At 37.0% G+C, this 21,817-nt stretch overlaps 2 protein-coding genes across 2 annotated transcripts in view; one reads left to right on the plus strand and one right to left on the minus strand.

Moving 5' to 3' along the window:
• Positions 1 to 17,421, plus strand: part of LOC146160507 (inter-alpha-trypsin inhibitor heavy chain H3-like) — a 41,373-nt gene extending 23,952 nt beyond the window's left edge. Inside the window, exons 17-29 of the mRNA XM_083385930.1 lie at positions 1,512 to 1,661; positions 1,908 to 2,058; positions 2,307 to 2,502; positions 2,851 to 2,971; positions 3,036 to 3,219; positions 3,724 to 3,927; positions 4,577 to 4,666; positions 5,106 to 5,230; positions 6,470 to 6,776; positions 7,266 to 7,409; positions 8,075 to 8,242; positions 14,598 to 14,761; positions 17,040 to 17,421. Coding sequence (XP_083242056.1) covers positions 1,512 to 1,661; positions 1,908 to 2,058; positions 2,307 to 2,502; positions 2,851 to 2,971; positions 3,036 to 3,219; positions 3,724 to 3,927; positions 4,577 to 4,666; positions 5,106 to 5,230; positions 6,470 to 6,776; positions 7,266 to 7,409; positions 8,075 to 8,242; positions 14,598 to 14,761; positions 17,040 to 17,220 — 2,185 coding nt within the window. The 3' untranslated portion in view covers positions 17,221 to 17,421. The remainder of the gene's footprint in view (positions 1 to 1,511; positions 1,662 to 1,907; positions 2,059 to 2,306; positions 2,503 to 2,850; positions 2,972 to 3,035; positions 3,220 to 3,723; positions 3,928 to 4,576; positions 4,667 to 5,105; positions 5,231 to 6,469; positions 6,777 to 7,265; positions 7,410 to 8,074; positions 8,243 to 14,597; positions 14,762 to 17,039) is intronic.
• On the minus strand, positions 9,032 to 10,195 carry LOC146160508 (uncharacterized). Its single transcript, XM_083385960.1, has 3 exons — positions 9,994 to 10,195; positions 9,747 to 9,868; positions 9,032 to 9,452 (listed from the first exon to the last, which is right to left on the minus strand). Exons 1-3 carry the CDS (start codon positions 10,146 to 10,148, stop codon positions 9,301 to 9,303), a joined length of 429 nt encoding a protein of 142 aa, XP_083242086.1. The 5' UTR covers positions 10,149 to 10,195; the 3' UTR covers positions 9,032 to 9,300.
• Positions 17,422 to 21,817: the final 4,396 nt, after the last annotated feature.

The raw sequence follows: 21,817 nt of genomic DNA on the forward strand, positions 1-21,817 counted from the left end.
CTCTGTTCCCCTTTGTATCGGTTATCATCCTGTGAATGGAACCCAAAATCTGTCGTTGAATTCTGCTTTCAAAATATCTTGCGTTCTGTTTACTACACCCTTGGCCCACACTTTACCAAATTACCGCCCCAAAGTTCAATGCTGTGATGCAAAATTTAAAACAATCTCGCACTGCGAAAGAAATATTTCGGACAGGGGTCGTGAGGCATAATCCAACGATTCACAACAAACCCGCAAACCCGCGACGCACGTAATGAGTCGTGACACGGACCACCCTTTTAGCGTCTCCTGTAATTGACGTTGACCCATTAGGCTTCTCAAACGTGTCACTGCTGAAGAGATATAACTTTCGTTCCATCTCCCAAGAACAATGATGACAGATATTTTACAAGGAGGGGCCACGTACAACTGTGTAGCAATAAAACGTGCCTTTGTTAACTTTGACGACCCTAGTTTTGGTTCGAATGTCAATGCGAAAGTTGGTTATTGAAAAAAATAAAAATTAGCCCGTTAGAACAAACAGCTTCACAATATTTTTATTTTAACACATTTCTTTAAATTTAGCCATTGGTTTTCAGACTTACGTCATTTCCTAGTAGTGGGCTAGAAGAAGAATTTATTTATGTTAATAAAAAGTATACACCGATTTTTTAAAAATATCTTTCCAGTTAGATCGCTGTGGCAAACCGCTTACCATGGTGAAACAATAACACCTTTTTTCTATCGGATAGGCACATGTGCCACCACAACAGGGGTTAAGTAGGAATACTACGACATGGAAAAGTTGGCAAAAAAGTTGCGGGCAGAAGCGGTTCTTTGTAGTAGCGTGAGAGTCGATCGCGCACTGTTTACCAATTTGCGTTCTTTCCATCTCTTGGGAAAATAATGCGTTAAAGACGTGGGAGGAAACAAAACTATTCCGAGGTTTTTCACGGAGCTAAAGGTCAAACACAGGTTCCTGTTAAAACCAAGTCTCACCAGTCAATATAAATGAGTGATCCAACAATACAAAATCGTAGACCGTACCCAATAGTACTTAACAATCTTGGATTCTAACTATGTCATGAAAACATTGTTAATTCGTAAAACAACATGGAGTAGTATTGGAACAACGGGAGCAATCTAAATTAATGTATTAGACCAGTGGTTACCTATTTTTTTTGCTTGGCCGTCCTCTTTTTCTTCCTTGAAACTAACGAAGACCCGTTAATCCTTAAACAAATTACCTAATATTATGAATAAAACTTATTAGGGATATATTCAAGCTAATAGTTACTTATCAGTCAAAATACTAAAAGACGTTTTGCAGACATCTTTTTTTATGCAAAGACGTTTTTTGTTAAATCTAACTTTATAAATATGCGAAAGCTTGAGTTGAATACAGATAAATGTGGTCAAGTCGTTACTGATTCTTACCTGATTTCCGTAATCGTGACAACTCTTATCGTGTTTTAAACATTCGGCCATGCTCATGTGGCAAATGTATATCTCAGCACTTTCTCCTTTTTCAGCAAGCACGATCGTCGCTCGGCACACATCAGATACACGCCAAACCTGAGCCAGCAGACCACCTACTCGCCCCTTGGCTTGTCCGGAACCTATCGCATACAATACGACGTGGAACGCAGCTACGCATTTGGCGATATAGTGACATCTGGCGGGTACGATTGTTACATTGATTTTAAAAGTTGTACTAATGTGGTGGCGGGCTTTTTCTAGTTTGCGGGGCGCTCATTAGAACAGACGTTTTTGGCAGACATTTTACATCATTTGATAGATCGGAATATAGAAATACAATTTTGCACCAGTTATACGTTTTTACCAGCAGTGTCAAAGGAATCATGGAATAACACCTAGTGTAAACCGGCACATGAAATTAGACTGTACTTTGTTGTTCGTATGTGCAGTTACTTTGCTCATTTCTACTCGGCGCCGACGTTGACACCTATCCCTAAGTTGGTGGTTTTTGTGATCGACACCTCGGGATCCATGAGCGGACACAAAATTAGTCAAACGAAAAAAGCGTTCAGCGCCATTCTACGCACCCTTAACCCGGACGTATGTATTGTTAATTATATCATAGGGCTACATTTGAGGTTTCTTTCATTTTGAACCTATGTGGATTAAAAATGTCATTAGTAAAAAATCCTTTTCTAACCTGTTTAGTGTACTTCCGTCATATCTATAAAAACGATTTTGTTAAATTAATAGGCAATTACACCCACCTGGTTTATTTTTAATTTCCTGAAAAGCTGTTATACCTTTTTACCCGATTAAAATTATTGACGGAAATTATATTTTAATAGGATTATTTCAACATGGTATTTTTTGACTCACGACCGGTTGCTTGGGTTAGCGACGTAATGTCCCCCGCGACACCAACGAGTATAGAAGATGCTATTGTATACTTGAATCAACAAAACGCCGGTGGCTCTACTGGCATGACTGCAGCTATTGAGATGGCTTACGATTTACTGGGACCGTTTTTAGTCAAACCTGGTGGTATGAAAAGTCTATTTTTTAGTTGTTTTTACAATTGTGTTTTATGAAACCTGTACCATTTTTTATGTTTTATTTAAGCTAGAAATGCCATAATTTGTAAATAATATATATTTATGTATTCAAACTTTGTACAGCATGGGGTACTCAGTTAAATTAATATATTGTCGGTTAGAGTTGGTCTGCTCTTGACTACAAGTTCCGATAATCTAATCATTAAGCTTATCAAACAAGCAAAATAAGTTGCTTTATTTGATTGGTTCTGTGCGAAATGTTAACATTATTTTAGACACTTTTTTACAATTGTATTATGTGCACTTTGTGTAAGTGAACCTTTATTTTCATGTCAAGTAACTACCACGGCAAACCCTCGAATCCCATCAAATTCCCGTCGCATCCGCAAGAGGGAAGCAGAGCTCAACGAGGATCTGTCGGATTACATGAAAATGATTGTTCTAATGTCTGATGGACAGTAAGACGCCGAATAGTAAGCACTCAACATTGGCAACAGAACTTTATTTCCTTTTTTCTGACAGGCCAGACAGCAGAACCAGAGTGACGAGTCTTGCGGAGGAGCGTGCGCGACAATATGCTGACCAAGTGAAGGTGCACACGATCGGGTTCGGCAGCGGAGCCGACATGACGTTTCTCAAGAAGTTGGCGCTGATCAACGGAGGGGAGTCGAGGCGCGTGTTCGAAGATCTCAATGCTGTCGCCCAGGTATTATACGTTTGAGTGTGGGTATATAGAAAAATGAGCGCTGCGGAGTCGGATAAAAACAACTCTCGAGTTCAACTCCAACTCAATCCCCACTCGAATCCCTAATCCGACTCCTACTCTGACCTAAAAAAAAATAAACTCGAGTTCGAGTCCCGAGTTCGACTCCGTAGGATCCCGTATCCCATTTACGTAACTAAAATAGTGTGGATTTACAGCAATCAACTCATAGGCTTGCCAAATAACTCTTCCACACACAATACGTCTTTTAAAAACATTCCACCTTTGTGCTATTTCACGTTTACGATTTACAGTGTGCGGTTCCATCAGTTCAGAATTCGGTACTGCGCACGTCGGACTGGGGACTAGTCATACGAATTCTTATTCGAGTCCATAATCCCGAGTCCGATTTCAGCGAAAAAACGAATCCGTCGAATCCTGAGTCCCGGGCCTGACAGCTCCGCATCCCTGATCAAAATTATTCGCAACTATCCACTCCTCTTTCAGGTGTTCAACTTTTTCGAAGAGGTGGCCAACGCGTTGGTCAAAAACCTGGTGATCGAATATCCTCCAGAGAAGGTGAAAGACCTAACTGTTAATAGCTTCAGCATACTCACCAGTGGATCAGAGGTTGTGCTTGCTGGAAGATTCGAGAAGGATCTACTTGACGCCACCGGCGACGATCCTCTTGCTCTCCCCTTCCGTGGCCAGGTAGGAAATACAGGTTTACTAAAGAATTTTTAGAGAGACTATAGCCTGATCTAGTCCACTCTTATGCTTAAATAGTAATGAGCCGGCAAATATTTTAAGACATTTAAAAGTCTTAATCAATAAAAAAGGTGTCCCTTCTATAAAACGTTTCTATAACATATGTTTGGAAGCAATTTGTTTAAAACATGTAAGTGTTTATATAAAGCATCTTATATCTAACATATTTACATTTTAAATTAAGATTGCTTTTTAGTATCCACTTAAATCACTGTTTTCAAACAACTTAACTAAAACGTTTTTTGCGAAATAACTGGACTTGGTGAAAGTCATTTCGAACAAATAAACGTAACGTTTTTGATTTAACAAACCATGGTTAAAGGTAATTTTTGTCTTTATTTCCCACATTGTTCACGTAAAAATAGTTTGTTGCGAAAATGTTTAGGTTTTAGTGTTTTTCATACGAAATACCGGATAAAATAAATTCGCCAATTGTAATAGGCAAGCATTGCTGTTTTTGTTGCCAGTCACTTTAGAAATAAAATTGCTACAGCTACGGAAATGACTTGGACTAGAACACAACTTCAAACCGACTTAGTTTGGCTTAGTCAGGTGCTTTGTTTATAGAATAGTGCAAAAATATCATTTGCAGATAACTGGCGACACGTTGGACAGCGCCATTACACTGGACTTCGATGTTGATCCAAAAACCGAGTCACGGGTAGCTCGTTCAACGCATAAAGTAAGATATAAAGCTAAACGGTTAAAATAAGGGTTTGTTTAAGTAAAGTTCGTCCTTTACCAACATTTTTTTTTTAAATACGCATTACAATTCTTAAACAGCATTGGTTATGTTAAAAATTGTACCTTATCTTAGATTTGCTGTAACTAATTCTTAAATTATGCAGCTTTAGTTGATATGAACTAATATTACAACTATAACACTAAATAAGCTTTTTCCTTCGCAATATTCTAATTGCAAAGTTTTATGATTTCATGACAACTTCTAAAGATCTTTGCACGTTTCAATCTATTTTTGTGGTAATATTAAACTTTTACAGGAAATAAATATTTTTTTATTACTTACCCCACCACGCCGAGATACAAATTAATCAAAAAAAAAATTAAACTTTACAGAATAGTCATCAAAACAAAACAGACATTTTTACCCGACCTTACAGATTGACCAATTCACTGAGCGTCTTTGGGCATTCCTCAAGATAAAGGAGCTTTTAAACGCGGCAGCACTTGCCGATGAAGCGAACAAAACTCTATTCAACGAACAAGCTCTCAACATGTCGCTCAAGTGGGTTGTAATAAGTTTTGACTTGCGTTTTATTTTGCATAAACGACAAAATATATTATATTTTAGACTTGATACCATCAGATCTATTTTAAGAGGCAGTTTTGAAAGCTCGCGTACGATAAGCTTCCGATGTTTTGGCTATAACAGACATTTTCCCTTAAAATTAAAATAATATTTCATTTCTAATGACAGGCTTTATATTAATTTCATATTATGCTCTCGTGTTGCACGAGACATGGACAAATGTGTACCAAAGGGAAATCATTAAATCATTCAGCGTTAACAAAACTATAGTAATTTACAGAACCTTGAATCTTATTTATAAAATTGATACATAACAACAATGTTTTTTTTTGGTTTTACGTTCTGTAAATAAAATTCAATATTGGTTGATAGTCGTATATTTATCTTATTCATAAATTGAAAACAAGCGGCACTGTTGACAAATTGTATTATACTGTTGACGAGCTTTCGCTCAAACGAGCTTCATCAGGTCAGAGTAAGAAAATAATAAGAACGTTGAAAATCAAGCCAAAGTAAAAGGTGGTAAAAGGTAGGAAGTCTAATAGTTAGTTCAACAGGCGCACGTTCGCTAAACTTAGACCGCCTCAAGGGCGTGCGTAGCAGCGCATAATTGTTGGTTGGATGTATGGCTGCATTTTATATGGTGTATACGTTTTCTTATAGTTTGTCCGTATGCACGTTTGAACCGGTGCAGAAGTGAAATACGTCTTGATCTTATCGACAGACCGGTTGGTGCACATTTTATGAAACATCACACATTTAAAAGATATCTGAGTCTCGGTAATTTAAAAATTACACTACGCCACCCACAAGAGACTCGCTTTTGGACAACACGTTATAAAAAAGTTTAATGACTTAAACGCCGGACTCAATCGTAATTTTGGTTTCATGAAACATTACGCGCTGTTTTAGCGAACGTGCGCCTTTGGAACTGTTAGAAATGAAACATCCTACCTTTTATCACCTTTTACTTTAGCTTGTTTTAACCGTTATTTTTCTTTTCTTACTTTGACCTGATAAAGCACGGTTGTGCGAAAGCTCGTCAGCAGTATAATACAATTTGTCAACATCGCCACTTGTTTTAAAATTCGATAAAATAACTTGAAATTGTTCTATGCATACAACAAACTACAAAAAACCTGAAACAACTTCTTGATCACAGACTACCTATGTTTGTCCCTATTTTCCGTTTTTTTTACTTCGTCATTGACTCAGATACAACTTCGTGACCCCACTGACCTCGCTGGTGGTGATCCGCTCCGAGGACCGGAAACAAATCGAGGAAGATCTGAAAGATGCGGAGAAGCTGCGGAAGCAGGAGGAGCAGGAGGGACTCCGGTCGATCGCGGCGATCTGGACGACGACGACCACCACGCGTGCTCCTCCTCCTCCTCCCATGCGACATCTCGCCTATGACGGCTCTCGTTCAGGAGGAGGTGGATTTTACGGCGACCCTCACTTCGTTGTTCCTCTTCGGGAGGACACGAAACTTTGCTTCAACTGGGACGGGAAAGACAACGAGGTGGGAAACTCCATCGGTTTCTTCTCCAAAAAAATAAAAAATAAAAAAATCGCACGGATTTTATAATTTTCGACGTAAATTGTATCAGTGCTTTTCAACCGGGTGTATCGTACACCCCAGGGTGTACCAGATTTTTTGAAGGGTGAACCACGTTGGCGGGGTGTTGTGGGGTGCAAAAGATACCGCATTACAATAAAGTCTATGATCATAATAAATAAACAGGTGTTTTACCAGTCTGACTTGAGTGTACAATACATGGCACAACCTGTATTTAAGCGTACGTAGCTTGTAAGATACTATTTTTTATTTGTGTCATCATAACCATTATTTCCTGGGGTGTACAAGTTCTTTAGTAAACGTAAAAGTGTGTACTGTTCCAAAAAAGGTTGACAAGCACCGAATTATATTACATTTTCCTTACAAGGTACCTACAAAGGTAGATTATAAACAGCAATTAATGACTAAACTGTATTTAAAACTCTGCTGCAGATCTACAACTTGTTCTACAATCCCGTCAGCCGCGTCACGGTTAATGGTTTGCTTATCGTCAGGGACGTTGCCAAGCTTAAAAAGCCGGGATCCTTCATTTCAAAATTGGCTATCTATCTGCCTGAGAGGAACTTTCGAATTATTGTAAGTTTATGTTCGTATCTTATATTTCCTGTGATTCTTTGGTAAAACCAGTTAGAATTCTGCATTTGTGTGCCAATTAACATCAAATTCTAATACGCGTGTTATGAGTGAAATGCCCTTGCAAGAACGGCGTGCCTAAGAAGCAAAAATTGTAACAAATTTTAAAATTTCCTAAATGTTCTGGCGTTTATGTTAAGCTCCGGACATGGCCCAAGATACATTACGGGATATAACGTATCCGAAGTACAACAAGCTTCACAACTTTTAACCTTCCCTACCCTATCAGAGGCATTGCGTCCGGAGCGTTGTTCCGAATACCTACTGGTGGATGTTTGAAAATAATTTTCTCCATTGTTCAAAGCTTCAGAATGCAAACTCTTAGGAACTTTAGTGTAACCCTTTCAGTACAAACTTATTTTGTTTTTTTTACGAACGTAAAGTGCTTGTAAAGAAATGCCCAACTTCTGACTAACGAATTACAGAAACTTGTCGACAATGGATGCACCCGGCAGTCTAAGCCATAAATATTCAAATTGTTTCGTTTGAGTTGGGCGATTTTTTTTAAATGATGGTGAAACGTCATCCTATCTATATGAAGACCGTTCCACTTTAGGCCTGGATCTGACTTTTAATTAATATTTAAAAAACACTGTAACATTTTATAGGTTACCCCTTATAACGTGACGATTTGGCGCAACGATTATTCCAAACCACTGATATTCAACGTCACCTACCTAATGACCTTCACCAGAAAAGGAATTAGCGTGAAATTTCTTCGCGCAACTCACAGCACCGCGAAGATACAAGTTTTCTGCTACGGTTTAATATTTAACGTAAGTTCAAGATTGGAAACTGGTTTAAAGTTAAATTTGTGTGCGTTAAATCGAATCCAATTTTCGCTTCTTTGTATAGATCACTTCATACAGTAAGTGCTGTATAAACTATACACAATTTGAATAATAACAAGTGATGCAGAAATGAGTTGCAAAGTTTGCCTGGCTACTGTTTTTTTGCTCATGACGAACTCGTTTGCGATGATTTGAATGGTATATACAAGTTAAGATTTTTTATTTAAAGCGGATCCGTAACGCCGTTTTATCTTGGTAATATACTTCAAGAAAGCCTTGCAAGTGACATGTCAACTTACAGGAATATGCAGGTAAATGCCGCCGGCGTTTATCCATTCCTAATTTCTGAAACCGTGTAGCATACCACGGCGCACGTAAATTATGTGCCATAGTACAGCTTAAGCATAAGACTATGCTTTATCTGGATCTCGGAAAAGTTCATCGTTGGCTAACTACTGTACATTTTGTGGATTTGTTTATGTAATAGGCAGCGTTGTAAACTAGTCATTTTGAAATGACTCAATATCCAGTCAAGTCATTCGTAAAATAACTTATTCAAGTCAGGTCTTTTGCAAAAAATAACAAGTGAAGTCCCAGTCCAACTTAATTGCACTTAAGTCAAGTCATTCTTTACAACTACAACACTGATAATAGGTAAAACAATCGTGGTACGAAGAATGTTTTTTATAATGTCACTTTCGCCTTTTAGAGTAGTTTGCATCTATAACGAACCTGTGCAAGAATATTCTAATGTTTTGACCACTTTAAAAGGTTTAAAATAAATATGTTTTATTAATAAATACATTTAACGAAAACATAACAATAGAGTGTAATGGCCATTTACGAATAAATATGCACGTAGAAACACAACAAATGCTCGAAAAGAATCACAATAGAAACAAAAATGTTGAATCGGACATGTTTAAGCAGCTCTTGGTATAAATATTAAAAAAGGAACGTCAAGAAATAACAAAAAAGAGCGACGAACTACAAACTCTGTGGAATGAGGTATGTTGCAAAAGATAAAAACGATGAACTTTAGTTTAGTACCAGCAACGAGAGCGGCACATGCCGCAGGTAATCCTCACTCCGCGGATGCGCGCGTTCTGATATCTCCACTTTCTTCTACGGCGCATTGTTCCTCGTCGTTTTCTTGTCATTCCGCTCTTTGTTGCTCTTTTGGTGCGAGAAAATTCTAAAGGAAAAAAGAAATACGTGATTGGTGACGAAGGCATAATTTATTTACGGCAGGCGCTAGAACTCTGCACAGTGTGACTCGCACAGACATTCCCAGCACAGAAATAATCAGATTAACCACAAACCCGAGCGAAAGTTCCGAAAATAAACACGACATATACATCAAGTTACTTGTTTTGAGCGGCTTTCACACGACTTAATGCGATGATTATCCGGCGGTGAATTCCACCGTATAGCTATTATTTCATTCGCTTTTAAGTCATCTTATCTTCAAGTGTAATTGTAAATATACCTTCTTCGTCCGAGATGCTTCTCTTTGTCAACACGCCAGTGTGGCAGCGGTGTACCAACAGGTTACACTTCATCTTAACAATAAAGCCGCATCGTTGCTGCAATTGTTTCTTAACATGTTTCCTAAAAAGAAGAAGAAAACATTCGTTTTAGACTTGATTTACCCAAATTAAGCAACCTGACTGCGTGTTTAGCATTGCTTTAAACGTCAGGGTACTATATAAATTCATTGCATATACAGTACTTACTTTGAAAATATTTTATCCGGCTTTCCCACTCTTCTTGTCACAAGGGATCCAGTTGGGGTTTTGCCTCTTCTGCGACGCCTGGCTTCCCCAGGCATGACAAGGAACAGCAAGGCAAGTACAAGGCATAATAACACGCATTGACTAATTCCGGACATGACAGTGTTTTACGTATTCTTATAATCGCGTAAAGGTTTGCTGTGGCATTCCCGGCGAGTCTATGTTGCCACGTGGTGCCAAACGTCTTTTATAGCCACCGCCTTTTTTCTCACCGGTTCAAAATCGATCGCCCGGGGAATTTCGTACTGCGACCGTAAAAAAGCGCGTCAAATCGATAGGTTGTCGTTTCAAAGGCCATTTCCGCCTAAATAATTACAAAAAAATTGTTTTTCGATTAGCTTTATTGCTTTGGCAAAGAGTAGCTAAAAGGCCGAATTAACTTTGGGGAAATCAGTTATCTTTGCCAGAATTCGCACAAATACGAATTCTCAAGTAAACCAAGTGGCAAATTTACTTACATTCGATGGTAAGTCCAACATATAATAGTCATGGATTATTAGATGATGTGGTACAAAGTTTGTTTCTTCGTTCTAAGTTGATATACGTTAGCAATTATACATTTTATTCTGTAACTTGTCTGGTTTGCATCATTGATCTACTGAGTCGCTTATTCTGTCGAAGGCTTTCGGTGTACAATTATGTTTTTTAATTATTCTTTTGAACGTAGCCACTCTACAGCAAATCTACTGTGAGTTTGTGGAAAAACTCAATTGATCTTTAATTTGTCAGCATGACGTAGTTTGCTGGGTAATATAATGACCAATAAGGCCCTTTGGAATGTGTGCACCCTCATTTAATGCGACATTTTTACGCATTAGATCAACACGCATCAGGGCAAAAATCCAATTAGTTTGGGGTTTGCGTCACTGGAGAGCGTTATTCGACAAATCAATCTTTGTTTGATATTGCTAACATCCAATGTGGTTACGTAAAATGTCGAATGGAGCGTTTTGCTTCGTTTGTTTGCACAGAAAACAAAAGAGCTTACTCACACAAGGCACAAACAAAGGCGACGTAATTAGGGTCTTCCCCCGAAGGTGTCGTCAAACCGTTCCGCGTGAACTTGAATCCCATAGTTTCCTTCGAAGAACAAAGCTGGCAGCAGCACTTTCTCTTTTATACGTTGGTGGTGATTAATTATAGGTTGTTTCACTATAGGTAGGGCGGGCGAAAAAGTTGTTTTTACCTCGTTCGATCTTCGTGACCTGCTTAAGCACATGCTTTGTCAAGCACAACAAAGAATCACACAATGTTTTTACCGATGACTGGTTTGATTGCGAAACTTGCGCGTATCAAAAACGAACACAAAATAAAATTTAGCCAAAGCTACAGATTTAACGTGGCATGACCAGCATACGAAGCTTATCGCGCTGCCGATATACTTTCGTTAAAAATTTCGCAAGTCCAGAAATTAGTCACCCAGCATTTCGTCAGATTTCCCATAAAGCTTTGTTATACGTCACTGATGTTGGCAGCTGCCCTGTACATTAGTAACGTATGCTTTGTTGGTTTTGCCTTGGGCACTCAGAGATATAGTATGTGGCAAAAAAAGCTTGTACTCCACTGCGTATAGTGGTTTTGCGATTTAAGCGATGCCTGGTTTCATTAAAAAGGCATTTGTTTATCCTATACCGTAATGTAATTTACCTGAAAATAACTCAACCGTATTTCACGAATAGCAACATTTCATGATATTTAAATCATTATAGGAAAAAGTTATGAGAAATACACATTTGCGGACTTTGTACAGCAAACGGCCTAAAAGCCCGAAGCTTTCCTGTTAAAATAACATAGGTTATATATAGATTTTACCGTTGTGTTTTGTCCGTTCGTTCAGGGGCTAAAAAGTGTGATGCTGTACCTTTAAAGATGCTTTTACCGATTTAATGATGTTTAAACAGCTTTTATCAAAAGCAATACGAGTGCACTTATCTTTCCTTCCAATCAAACCCCTAAGGAACCGTGAACGCTACCGATTGAGTTTTGTGTGCCTTAAAAGCTCTGTCGTTATATCGCGCAAAATATATGGTCGTGATTTTCAACCTTTCATGACTGATGAAAAACTGAAATGAAAGCTATATTTTTGCACTCTCGCTTAAACAAATTAAAAAAAACGATGGACGACAATGGACGCTGGAGATATAGGACTTGTTGGCATTATGTCTGATGTTATTCAGATTTCTAAATCACAGAGCCTTTAGGTTTTTCTATCTACCTCAACCCCTGTTAAACGCTTTGTCGCTAGAAATGGTAGACCCTACAGTGTATGAATTATAAAGTAGAATAAGCACATTTTTGAAATTCGAACTTCACATCAACGAAGTTGTATGCAAACTAATTTTTTTGTTATACAATTGCCACGATTAATCTCTAATGATAAAACAAAAGTTATGGGATCAACTGGGCCTTTCATATACTAAACGGTCTTTCCCTGCTTTCCGGGAACCGGTTTCTAAGCCATAAACATATCTAACCATCTCAGGCCAACCGTTGCAAAAAGTTAAAATGTAAGTAAAGAAATAGAAACCTTAAAATCATTTGTTTCTTTACAACTTAGAAAAGTTCATTTATATTATTTTAGTTTAGAAATAAACTCGTCGGTTTAACTTTTTATTGTTTTTTGTCGCATTTAAAAAAATCACCTGTCGTCAAAAAAGTATACAATGGTATTAGGTGCTCATAAAACTAATATAAAGTTATTGTATTAACCTAAGAAAAGCGCACCTTCGGCATTCATTTAATTGGTCATCTTGTTTGCTATGCTATATGTTGTTGAATAAGTTTGCAATACTTTTAGATTTGTTGATTAACTTTTGTCACGCAAACGACATACATATTTTTAAACTTTGAACGTTTCTCGAGGTGGAAATGGATTGCAGACTTATTTGAGCGATAACAAACATAGATCTGCGTTAGATGTATTAAAAATACTATTGAACCGACGTTTCAATATTAATAAATAAGGCCTTTATCCGTAAACGAACCCAAGAATAGTAGAGATGTGAGATTGGCTATGTATATAAAAACTAGCAGAAGCCAATCATTTTCAAGGCTCGACTAGCAGAAGCACGCTCGAACGTGTACTTAGCGCCTGCACGGCATACCGGAGCACCGGCTTATACCGACGTTTGTTGCTGTTAGCCACAACTTGCCAGTCCGCATTTTTTCCGTTCAACTTTCGTAGCGTCCTGCTGGTGAGAGTCATGATGAATTGCAACTCCCCCTTGACATAATATCGGCTTGAACATGAGTAAATGTCGCATTGTATGCGGAACAAACTAGTGGTAATATTACTATTAAAAAATCGTGCACCTAAAAGTCATATTTCAATAGTTTCCTAAAATGTTAAAATGCATTTTTTTGCGTTTGTTGTTTTGTTGCTTTCCCGTATTTTTTATTTATTTATTTGAATAATTTACATTACAAATAAATTCTGAAATGGCTTTGTTAAACTGTATTGAAAATCTTTGATATTTTAAAGGAGCGATGCATTCTACTATTAAAGTGTTTGTGAAGGATCTGTAAAAATAAAGAGTAAGCAATATTCCAGGCGGACGTAAAGAATTTCTCCTTGAGCTTAGTTTACTTGAAATGTGTTTACATGACGTATGATTTGTACTTAAAACAGCACCTGTTCTGATTGACAGATGTTGTGCAATTTTTCTTGTTCTTGGTTGAATGCTTTTCACTCGTCCGCGAATAGTGAGTTTCTCATTGGTCATTCAGTCACATTCCGGAGAAAATGGGTTGTCAAAAAAATGTTGTTTTTTTCTGATGACAAACTGCACGTTTGTTAGTTAATTTAGGGAAGCCAAGAAAAAAATTTACGTGTTTTTTTATCAAGTTAAATAGGTGACGTTACAAACTTTGTTGTGTAACTTTGGATTTTTTCACAAATATGTGTTGGACAACAGATTCTGCCCTATGACGGAATATAACTGTTGCATAACGCAGACAAAAGGCTGGGCCTTTATGTTTTACCTGACAAACTTATTTCACTGTGACTTTTTCGCGCTTTATATTTCAATAATTCGTAGAAGTCTGCTATAAAAACATCTATAGTTTAATTTACGCATGGGCAGAATACAAATCTTATATTTAGTTTGTTTTCACCAGACTATTACTCACAAGACGTGTTTAGTCTGTATCTTGTAAGACTTATAAGAGAAAATGCACTCTGAGAAAAAATATCAGTGTGATTTAACACCTAACGGTTATAGAAAAAGCTACACAAATTATCACAACCAACAGACAAATCGATATAATGTAACTTTTGATACGTTACTTTTTGTTAAATGGTAGAACAAATAATATGTTGCTGTTTAAAAATTTAACACGACCTTAACGAACCGAAATTTCAGTAAATTTATTTGTAGTTTTTAGTTTTTAATACAAATATTTCAAATTATTATGATAAAGCGTGAAATTAGCCCTATATAACCAACTTGGTAGTTTCAAACAGTGTGGAAAAGACGACATTTAAAAAAAAAATTAATGAAAATAACCATTCCTTCAGTCCTAATAAGTTTATCTTTTCAATTGTTTAGATGAAGCTGGTTCGGCGGCGACCGAATATGGTAGACCACCTCGATTTCTCTATGACGACCCATCACATTTCGGAGGAGCCGTCGGACGGTGTCATAGGTCAATTTTTAAACGCTGATGTTCGACTTGAGGAAGGCGATCAGGATATGGCATACATGGAAATTAAGTAAGTTTCAAAACAATCTTATTTTGCCATGCGAAAAATAAATATTTTATGTGTTACACTGTCTTAAATTTTAGCGATGTTATACCTTTTTAGAAAAGTTTACCATTTTTTGGTGTTTGATTGTACTTACACAAACGCCAACTCCTATTTTACGATCTAAACGCATGTTTTTAAATTGAATTTTGTTAAAAGGCATACCCAGTCTCGTATGTTCAGTAATTAAGCAAGAGGTTGTATGAATCGTCCATTCGTTCGGCTTTCGCCCACACAGTTATTTTTAGGCCTGGGCATTTTTCAAAAATAAGTTGTCTCTGTGTGTAAGTGTTAGTGTTTAGTGTTTCTATAAACTGGAAAGACGATGCAACTTAACGTCACTCACAAAGAAAATAGATCAAAAGAAAAAGTTCCACTTTATGGCGACTGTGATGATTGCTGATTGCGTTTCTACGAAAAAATTCCTGGCCTCTCTTTCTCTCTCTCTTTTCTTTTCTCTCCGTTGATCTTTTTCGGTAGACCACCATGATCTTGACATAAACCGGATGTTTTTTTAAAAGCGTTATTAAAAGTTTTTAACACTATATTTCGCTTTTGTTTACGGGTATGATAACTGTTACCAGTTTTCAATTATGTTTTATTATTGATTTTGACATGAACCATTTTCGCATAGGAATTTAGTGTTTTTTTTTAACTGAAAATGTCGAGCCTTGTTTCTGTTATGTTTGACGTTTGAACATACAGAGCAAATGGTAACACTTCTGTTATCCGTATCGTTTGGCATTTGAACACCAGTTATTGGCCACCAAACTAAAATGATCCGAGTTTTCTTGTCGGCATCGTTTCCGCCTGGGCGGTTAACGAGCTTTTCTCTTCTTAATGTGACATAAAAGCTGTTACGTTTATCCGTACAAAGTTCCTGCCCGATGGCGTTGTTTTGTTCTTCGCCACGCCAGTATGTGACGCAATTCGAAACGTTCAGATTGCACAGGAAAAGTTGACGCCCCTGGCACCGGTATTTTGCTAGCCTCAGACACCCGTAGCTTTGAAGCACTAATATTAATATACAGTGTCGCGTTGGTGTAATCAAAAGCATGGCTGTAAGCAACAAAGCATAGGCTACTGCCGCAAGGTAATATAAAGCACTATTTAAAGTTATCTTGTTCTATTTGCTTAATAAATCTCCTAATCCACAGTAACGGTATTATTTGATATAATCATCTCTTGTAATATAGTTTTTGTGTTTTAATTCAAGCGAAGTCTATATTCGGTCTACGAACAATTTCTGCTGTTCGATATGCCACCAATAAGCGACACTGCAAACTTGTCATTATGTTTTCGAGCGTGATATGTACACGTAAAAAATCATAAAGCAATGCAATAAGCAACTAAGGGCGGAAAAAAAGTAACCGTTGCTATAAGTGCAAGACAACACAACCGTTAATCTTTTTTTGGTACTTCCAACAATCCAAACCTTAGCATTAATGACAATGGCGCTCGCAAGCCTGAAACCACCGAATAGCATTGAAGTTTGCAAAGACACGCAGTGATTGCCGCAAAGCGGTTGCCGCTGAGATTTAATATCTTTGGACTTTGGAATTTCCGTTTGTTAAACCGACCGAATTTATCCGCGCTATACCTTTTGTATAGTTTATTGTACCTTGGCGTTATACCGGTAGCAAAATTCAATCTTAGTACTTGTGTTTTATGATTTACTGGTAATAGAGTTATCGCGTTTTATTAATAACTTTTTATCAAGAAGATTGACTATATTAACCTATTTTCAACTATAGATTCGATCATGTGGTGAAGATCTTGGCACGAAGCCGATCAGGGAATTTCCATTTAAAACTGATAAATCATAAAACATTCAATGCTGACAAAGGGGTCTTACGCTATTTCGTTTATATATATTTGTCTGAGGAGTTATAGATGTGGAATTCAAGATCGCAAATCAAATGCTAAAATTTGGAGTCGTTATCAGTAGATTGGAATGCAGCAGTTTAAGGGACTTTTAGTTGTTTTAACTATTTAGCTGGGCTAAGGTTTACGAAAGCGAAATTAGCCTTAGGCTGAACACCTTGTAGAATGGCGAGGAAACCGACCGTGCCGTCGGTATTAAACTTAACCAGAATTGTGCTGATGTTAAGACCGTGTAAAAACATATTTGTCTCGGTGAACTTATTCTACTTACCTTATCTGGTCGTGCTATGATAAAAAAATATTCAAATGTAAAAATTGCGATTAAAAAATATATTCTATTGCCATCGTTTTTATTTTTCAGTTCTTGCTTTGGTATGGTCAGCAAGGCAGTTCGACGTGATCCGGTTACAGATACCCGTCTCACATGTTGGTTTTCCTATGGCAACGCTCGCGACCTTATAAGAGGCAATCATCAGCGCTATCTGGTGGAAGAACTTTTCGAAATTCCGCAGTACCAAACTTCCACAAGGGGGCAATGCTAGTTCAAATGAATTTGTTTTTTCTTTTTTTATTGATCGAGCTTGACCGGTTAGGGCCACACACAAAATCAACATTTTACAAAAATATTTACAAAATTTATTTGCATGCATGTGTTATACTTTTTTGTGTATGTGTGCCGTGTACAGAATTTACAGACTGTAAACATGGACTTGGCAGTATGACACATCTTGTTTCGTCGTTAAAGTTCGTAATTTCGTAACAAAAGTTTTGCGTCCTCATAATTTTAGTATTGATTACAGTAAGATTGACATTTGATACATTTTTACGTCTCTTAGTTTAGGATGCTACCTATTAATTTCCTTCAGGTTTTTTATCCAAAGTATTTCTTCTTGCTTTTAAAAAAACGCCTCAATTGCGGAAAAACTCCGTTGCTTTGTTTTATGTCTAATTTGTTGCCAATCTGTCACGTTCTTTTAAAACCACATCGCCACAAATTGTTCAAGCTTTATATGTCATTGTTCATTTTCAATGAAAATCTTTGGTTTCCAAGGTGTTTTATCTTGTCCATTTGCGTTAGCTTAATGTAATGGTGAGTTGTTATCGCATTGTTGATTTCTTAAAACCCTATCGCATTCAGCATAATCTACAAGGAAATCTTGGTGCAACGTCATATTGCAATTACGTAACAAAGATGCTTTACAAATGTTCACTTTTGCAAAATAAACCGTAATGTTTCATCTTTAAGCAATAGCCCTTACAAGTACGTTTTGATGGCACCTTTTTAGAATACCGGCTACTATAGTAGATTATAAACATGGCAAATCGTTCAACAGTTAATGACAGTAAGTGTTTGTTGTGTTTTGTGAAGTCCAATCATTGCGTCACCTTATTCGTTGCATGGGCGTCGATCACAATAATATCTATCTCTACTTATGTCTGTTAGCTTGTCCAAATAAAAAATGTAAATAGCTGTTTCGCCCTTTTCGTAATTACGACGAACAACATATTTGTATTTTGATGCATAGATCCTTTTAGCAAGTGTTAAAACAAAGAACAAAAAGTGGTCAACGCTTATAACAGTCAGCTTCATGTTTTAAACGATTAGAAATGCCTTAATGGTAATGTTGCTTTAATTAGGTTTAAAAATTAGGTTTTAATCAGGAATTTTACAAAAAAAAAATGTTATGGGCGACGTTCGTGTCGGGATAATTTGGTTATATGTTTGAAATAGGACATAGGAGTTGCTGCAGTCGTCAAACGCAAAGTAAACACGACGTCTATCTCAATATTGCGATGTAAACATCCTAAGTAACATTCTTTGGTCACAGAAGGGGGCCCAACCCCGTCTTTGCGACATGCCCCGTGACTGCCTAGCCCCAGCTAAGCGGGGTGTCCACTCGACGACCCTTGAAGCTTCCTATTCAAGGCTCGGGAATGGCAGAGGCTTTAGGTGTGTCCGCTGTTATTGTTGTATAGTTAAACATGAGATGGGAATTCCCTCGAACATTTACAATGCACTGCTTGGTGCTTTTGTTACGATTACGACGCGCCACGAATGTTGATTGCTGTGTCGGTGCAGTCGTTGACATATTTTGGAAATGAATTGAAATAACGAGCCATGTTGTTACGGTTAAAATTTAATATAATAATTTCGATTTCCTAACATTTTTTTTTATTTTGAGATTACTTAAACGTGTTTTAAACAAATTTTGTTTATTTGTTTACTAAAATCTTCGCCAATGTTTAGTTTGTAATCCGTGAAAAACGTAACAACTGCGCTACACGCCTACACGCACGTCGCACGCCCATCATTCCTGCATTGTAGTGTCATATCGGTGTTGGATAAACCCGAACTACTCGCATTATGGTCGACCCGAATAGTTTAGGAGCCTACAGGAATAAAGCGAGGTGCGAGGTGATATTACAGGAAAAACATGGAAAATTTATATAATTTACAATCAACAAATTTGTGTTACCTTTAATACGCCCTCTCTACAAACCCGAATTTCAAGAAAAAGTGTATTTTTTAGGGGTTAAGATGCATTTATAGTTTAGGGTATATTTTAAAAACCGTCATCGTCTGATGTCAGGGAGAGTATTTTTAAATTAAATTACCCAGATTTGCATTTTATTGTGATTCATACCCTTACCCAGAAATGTATGTCATAATCAGTTTATGTTCGTCGGCCGGTAGAATCATTGATACTAATATCATTTGGACAACGGCATCTATATATCTGCTGGTAAGTATGACAAAAGATCATTTTAACCCGGCTTAAAACCATCTAATGTCATATTGCCTGTCTTTAAGCTATGTCATCTAAACCAATTACACGTATAACTGCGTAGGTCATTTTGGGTGAGTAATTTTGGCGTCACCTGGGATATAAGGTTTCAGTGTCGAACTCAAATAGCGGAAGTGCTTAGTTCACAACCAAGTGCGAAACTACCTTTGGATTTGGTTGCAAGAACATCTGTTAGCATTCTTTGAAAAAAATAGTCACTGATTCAATTGCATTACGAGTTGCTTGTTTATACATTATCTCGCAGTTGGACATATTTTCAAGGTTGTTTCTATTAGAACGTAAACAAGCTAAACTTCAAACTTATTCGTTTTTGCAGATTTAAAAATGTGCACCCCCCCGCATTTTATACCAAAAGTAGGCGTAAAACCCCTGGTTTATGGCAAATTAGATGATTAAAATACTTGCTCTCCCAGATAAGTAGATGTTAAAAAAGCTGGTCTAGAACCCTATTAATGACGTTAAACCCTATGAATGTGACACAAAGTTACGTACCGCCTTAAATATTTGTTATTTCTCCGCTATACTATGTGTTTCGCTAGGATGCTTTTGAATCGCGTGATTTACCAATTTTTTGTACTCGTAATGTTGATGAATATGTATGCGATTGCGATTATTACTTCTTTAAAAGTTGTGGCGTACTTGGTATTTTTAATCCGTGAGATTTCGTGAATTACTATTAAATTAAGTATATTGTAGGTTAGATAAAAAATTCGGAAAAGCTTGACATGCATAAGGCACGGCATCCCTAAAATCCTAAGGGCTTTTTTTAAGAATGCATACAAACATGACATTTTCAAGGCCACTGAAAAACGCATCGGTGTATAGCTTGCAATCAACTTGCCGTGCATACTATTGGCAGTTCTTACCGAGCAACAACTCTGCTAAAAAGACGAACGGCAATCCTAACTGGTGTATTTTTATTGCCTTCGAAACGATTTTTGTAAAAAAACATGTAGATTCACACTAACAACGAGCAACTTACAATCCTAGTATATGGCCGAAATGAAACTTCCTGGAGACGTCGAATGTGTACAAATGTATCGGTTCGCCACCATGGGTTCATTGTGTAACGTATTGTACAAAACCGTGTCCCTCTAGAACTTTCATGTTTCTCACGCTTTCACAACGAGACCAATTTGGAGAGACTGAATATAAAAAGAGCTAATCTGTATGAAAGATGGCCTTTTCAAAACTTGAGGAAGCATAAATTTTCCCAAAATTTCTTCAATCCATTTAAAGATTCTGTCATACAGTTACTGATACAACTTAGTATTATTGTCTATTCACTCAGTTTCTACGTAAGTCCCAATGAAAATGGGAAGCTCTGTGTTGGCCGCCATTGCGACATCACAATTCCGTGTTGAACGTGTTGAACGCGTTGGCATGTTTAATCATCCTACGTTACGACCCAATCTCCAGTTACTGTTGACGGTTGCAACAAAGCAGACAATAGCAAACATGCGAAACTAGAAATTTAGCGGATGCTAAAAACGAAAGCCTATCCCACTTGTTTTTGTGATAGATTGTTTTGTTTTACAAAGGTGTCCGTCTGGTAAAAGAAAGACCTTTGGGCTTGTCTAGTTTGCTTCGGTCTCCTGTATAGCTTTTTTCTCTCTAGCGTTTCGTGACTTTATTTATTTGCCCTAAATGTGCAGAGTATATTATTTTGGTTTTTTGACATAGTACTTTTAACAACCAAGTTTTTATTTTGCTTTTGAAGAAGACTATTGTCAGCCAGTTATAATGTTCTTTATTTAATCGACAGGGATTTGTGGATTACGTTTGTTTTGGTTTGTTAATATTATACCTAGAAAACACACTAAAATATTTTGCCGTTTTTTTGTGTAAAATTTTGCTATAAAATGTTGTTAATTTATTATAGTAGAGGCAGTCCTAAAAAAAGGATACATTTCCAGTCCTAGCAAATCAGGATTTAGATTTTTTATCCAAACTAAGTATATTGTTTTCCGAAGATAAAAGCTGATAACATTTATTTGCAACTAAACTTATATTACGTTTGCTGCTAATCAGCAAATAAAAGTAATTTAAAGTAAAACATAGAACTCTAAGTTACGAAAATAAACCTCGGGTAAGTTAGTAAAGTTAAATTCATTAGAAGAGATCTAACTGAAGGTTCGCCTCGAAGTAAAACGGTTTTGGAATGGTATTGCTAAGCATGATCCTGATTGTAATATATCTTTTTTCAGTTTAAGCCCTAATTGTTGTCTGCTGAAAGACAAAGTTTTTATTTAAGAGCGTTATTAATACGTACGTGGTAATTTAAGTACCTATATTAAATTATAATGTCCTAACGTTTATCAAAATTAATTAT

This window comes from Ascidiella aspersa, chromosome 3 (genome assembly GCF_963924565.1).
Source record: "Ascidiella aspersa chromosome 3, kaAscAspe10.2, whole genome shotgun sequence".
Taxonomy (NCBI): domain Eukaryota; kingdom Metazoa; phylum Chordata; class Ascidiacea; order Phlebobranchia; family Ascidiidae; genus Ascidiella; species Ascidiella aspersa.

What these genes read in the sequence shown, in the direction of transcription:
- LOC146160508 (XM_083385960.1), bottom strand. Translation starts at nt 10,148, where the DNA reads ATGTCCGGAATTAGTCAATGCGTGTTATTATGCCTTGTACTTGCCTTG. An exon ending in CCGGATAAAATATTTTCAAA is followed by an intron (nt 9,869 to 9,993) that starts GTAAGTACTGTA and finishes TCTTCTTTTTAG; the next exon opens with GAAACATGTTAAGAAACAAT. An exon ending in AAGCATCTCGGACGAAGAAG is followed by an intron (nt 9,453 to 9,746) that starts GTATATTTACAA and finishes TTTTTCCTTTAG; the next exon opens with AATTTTCTCGCACCAAAAGA.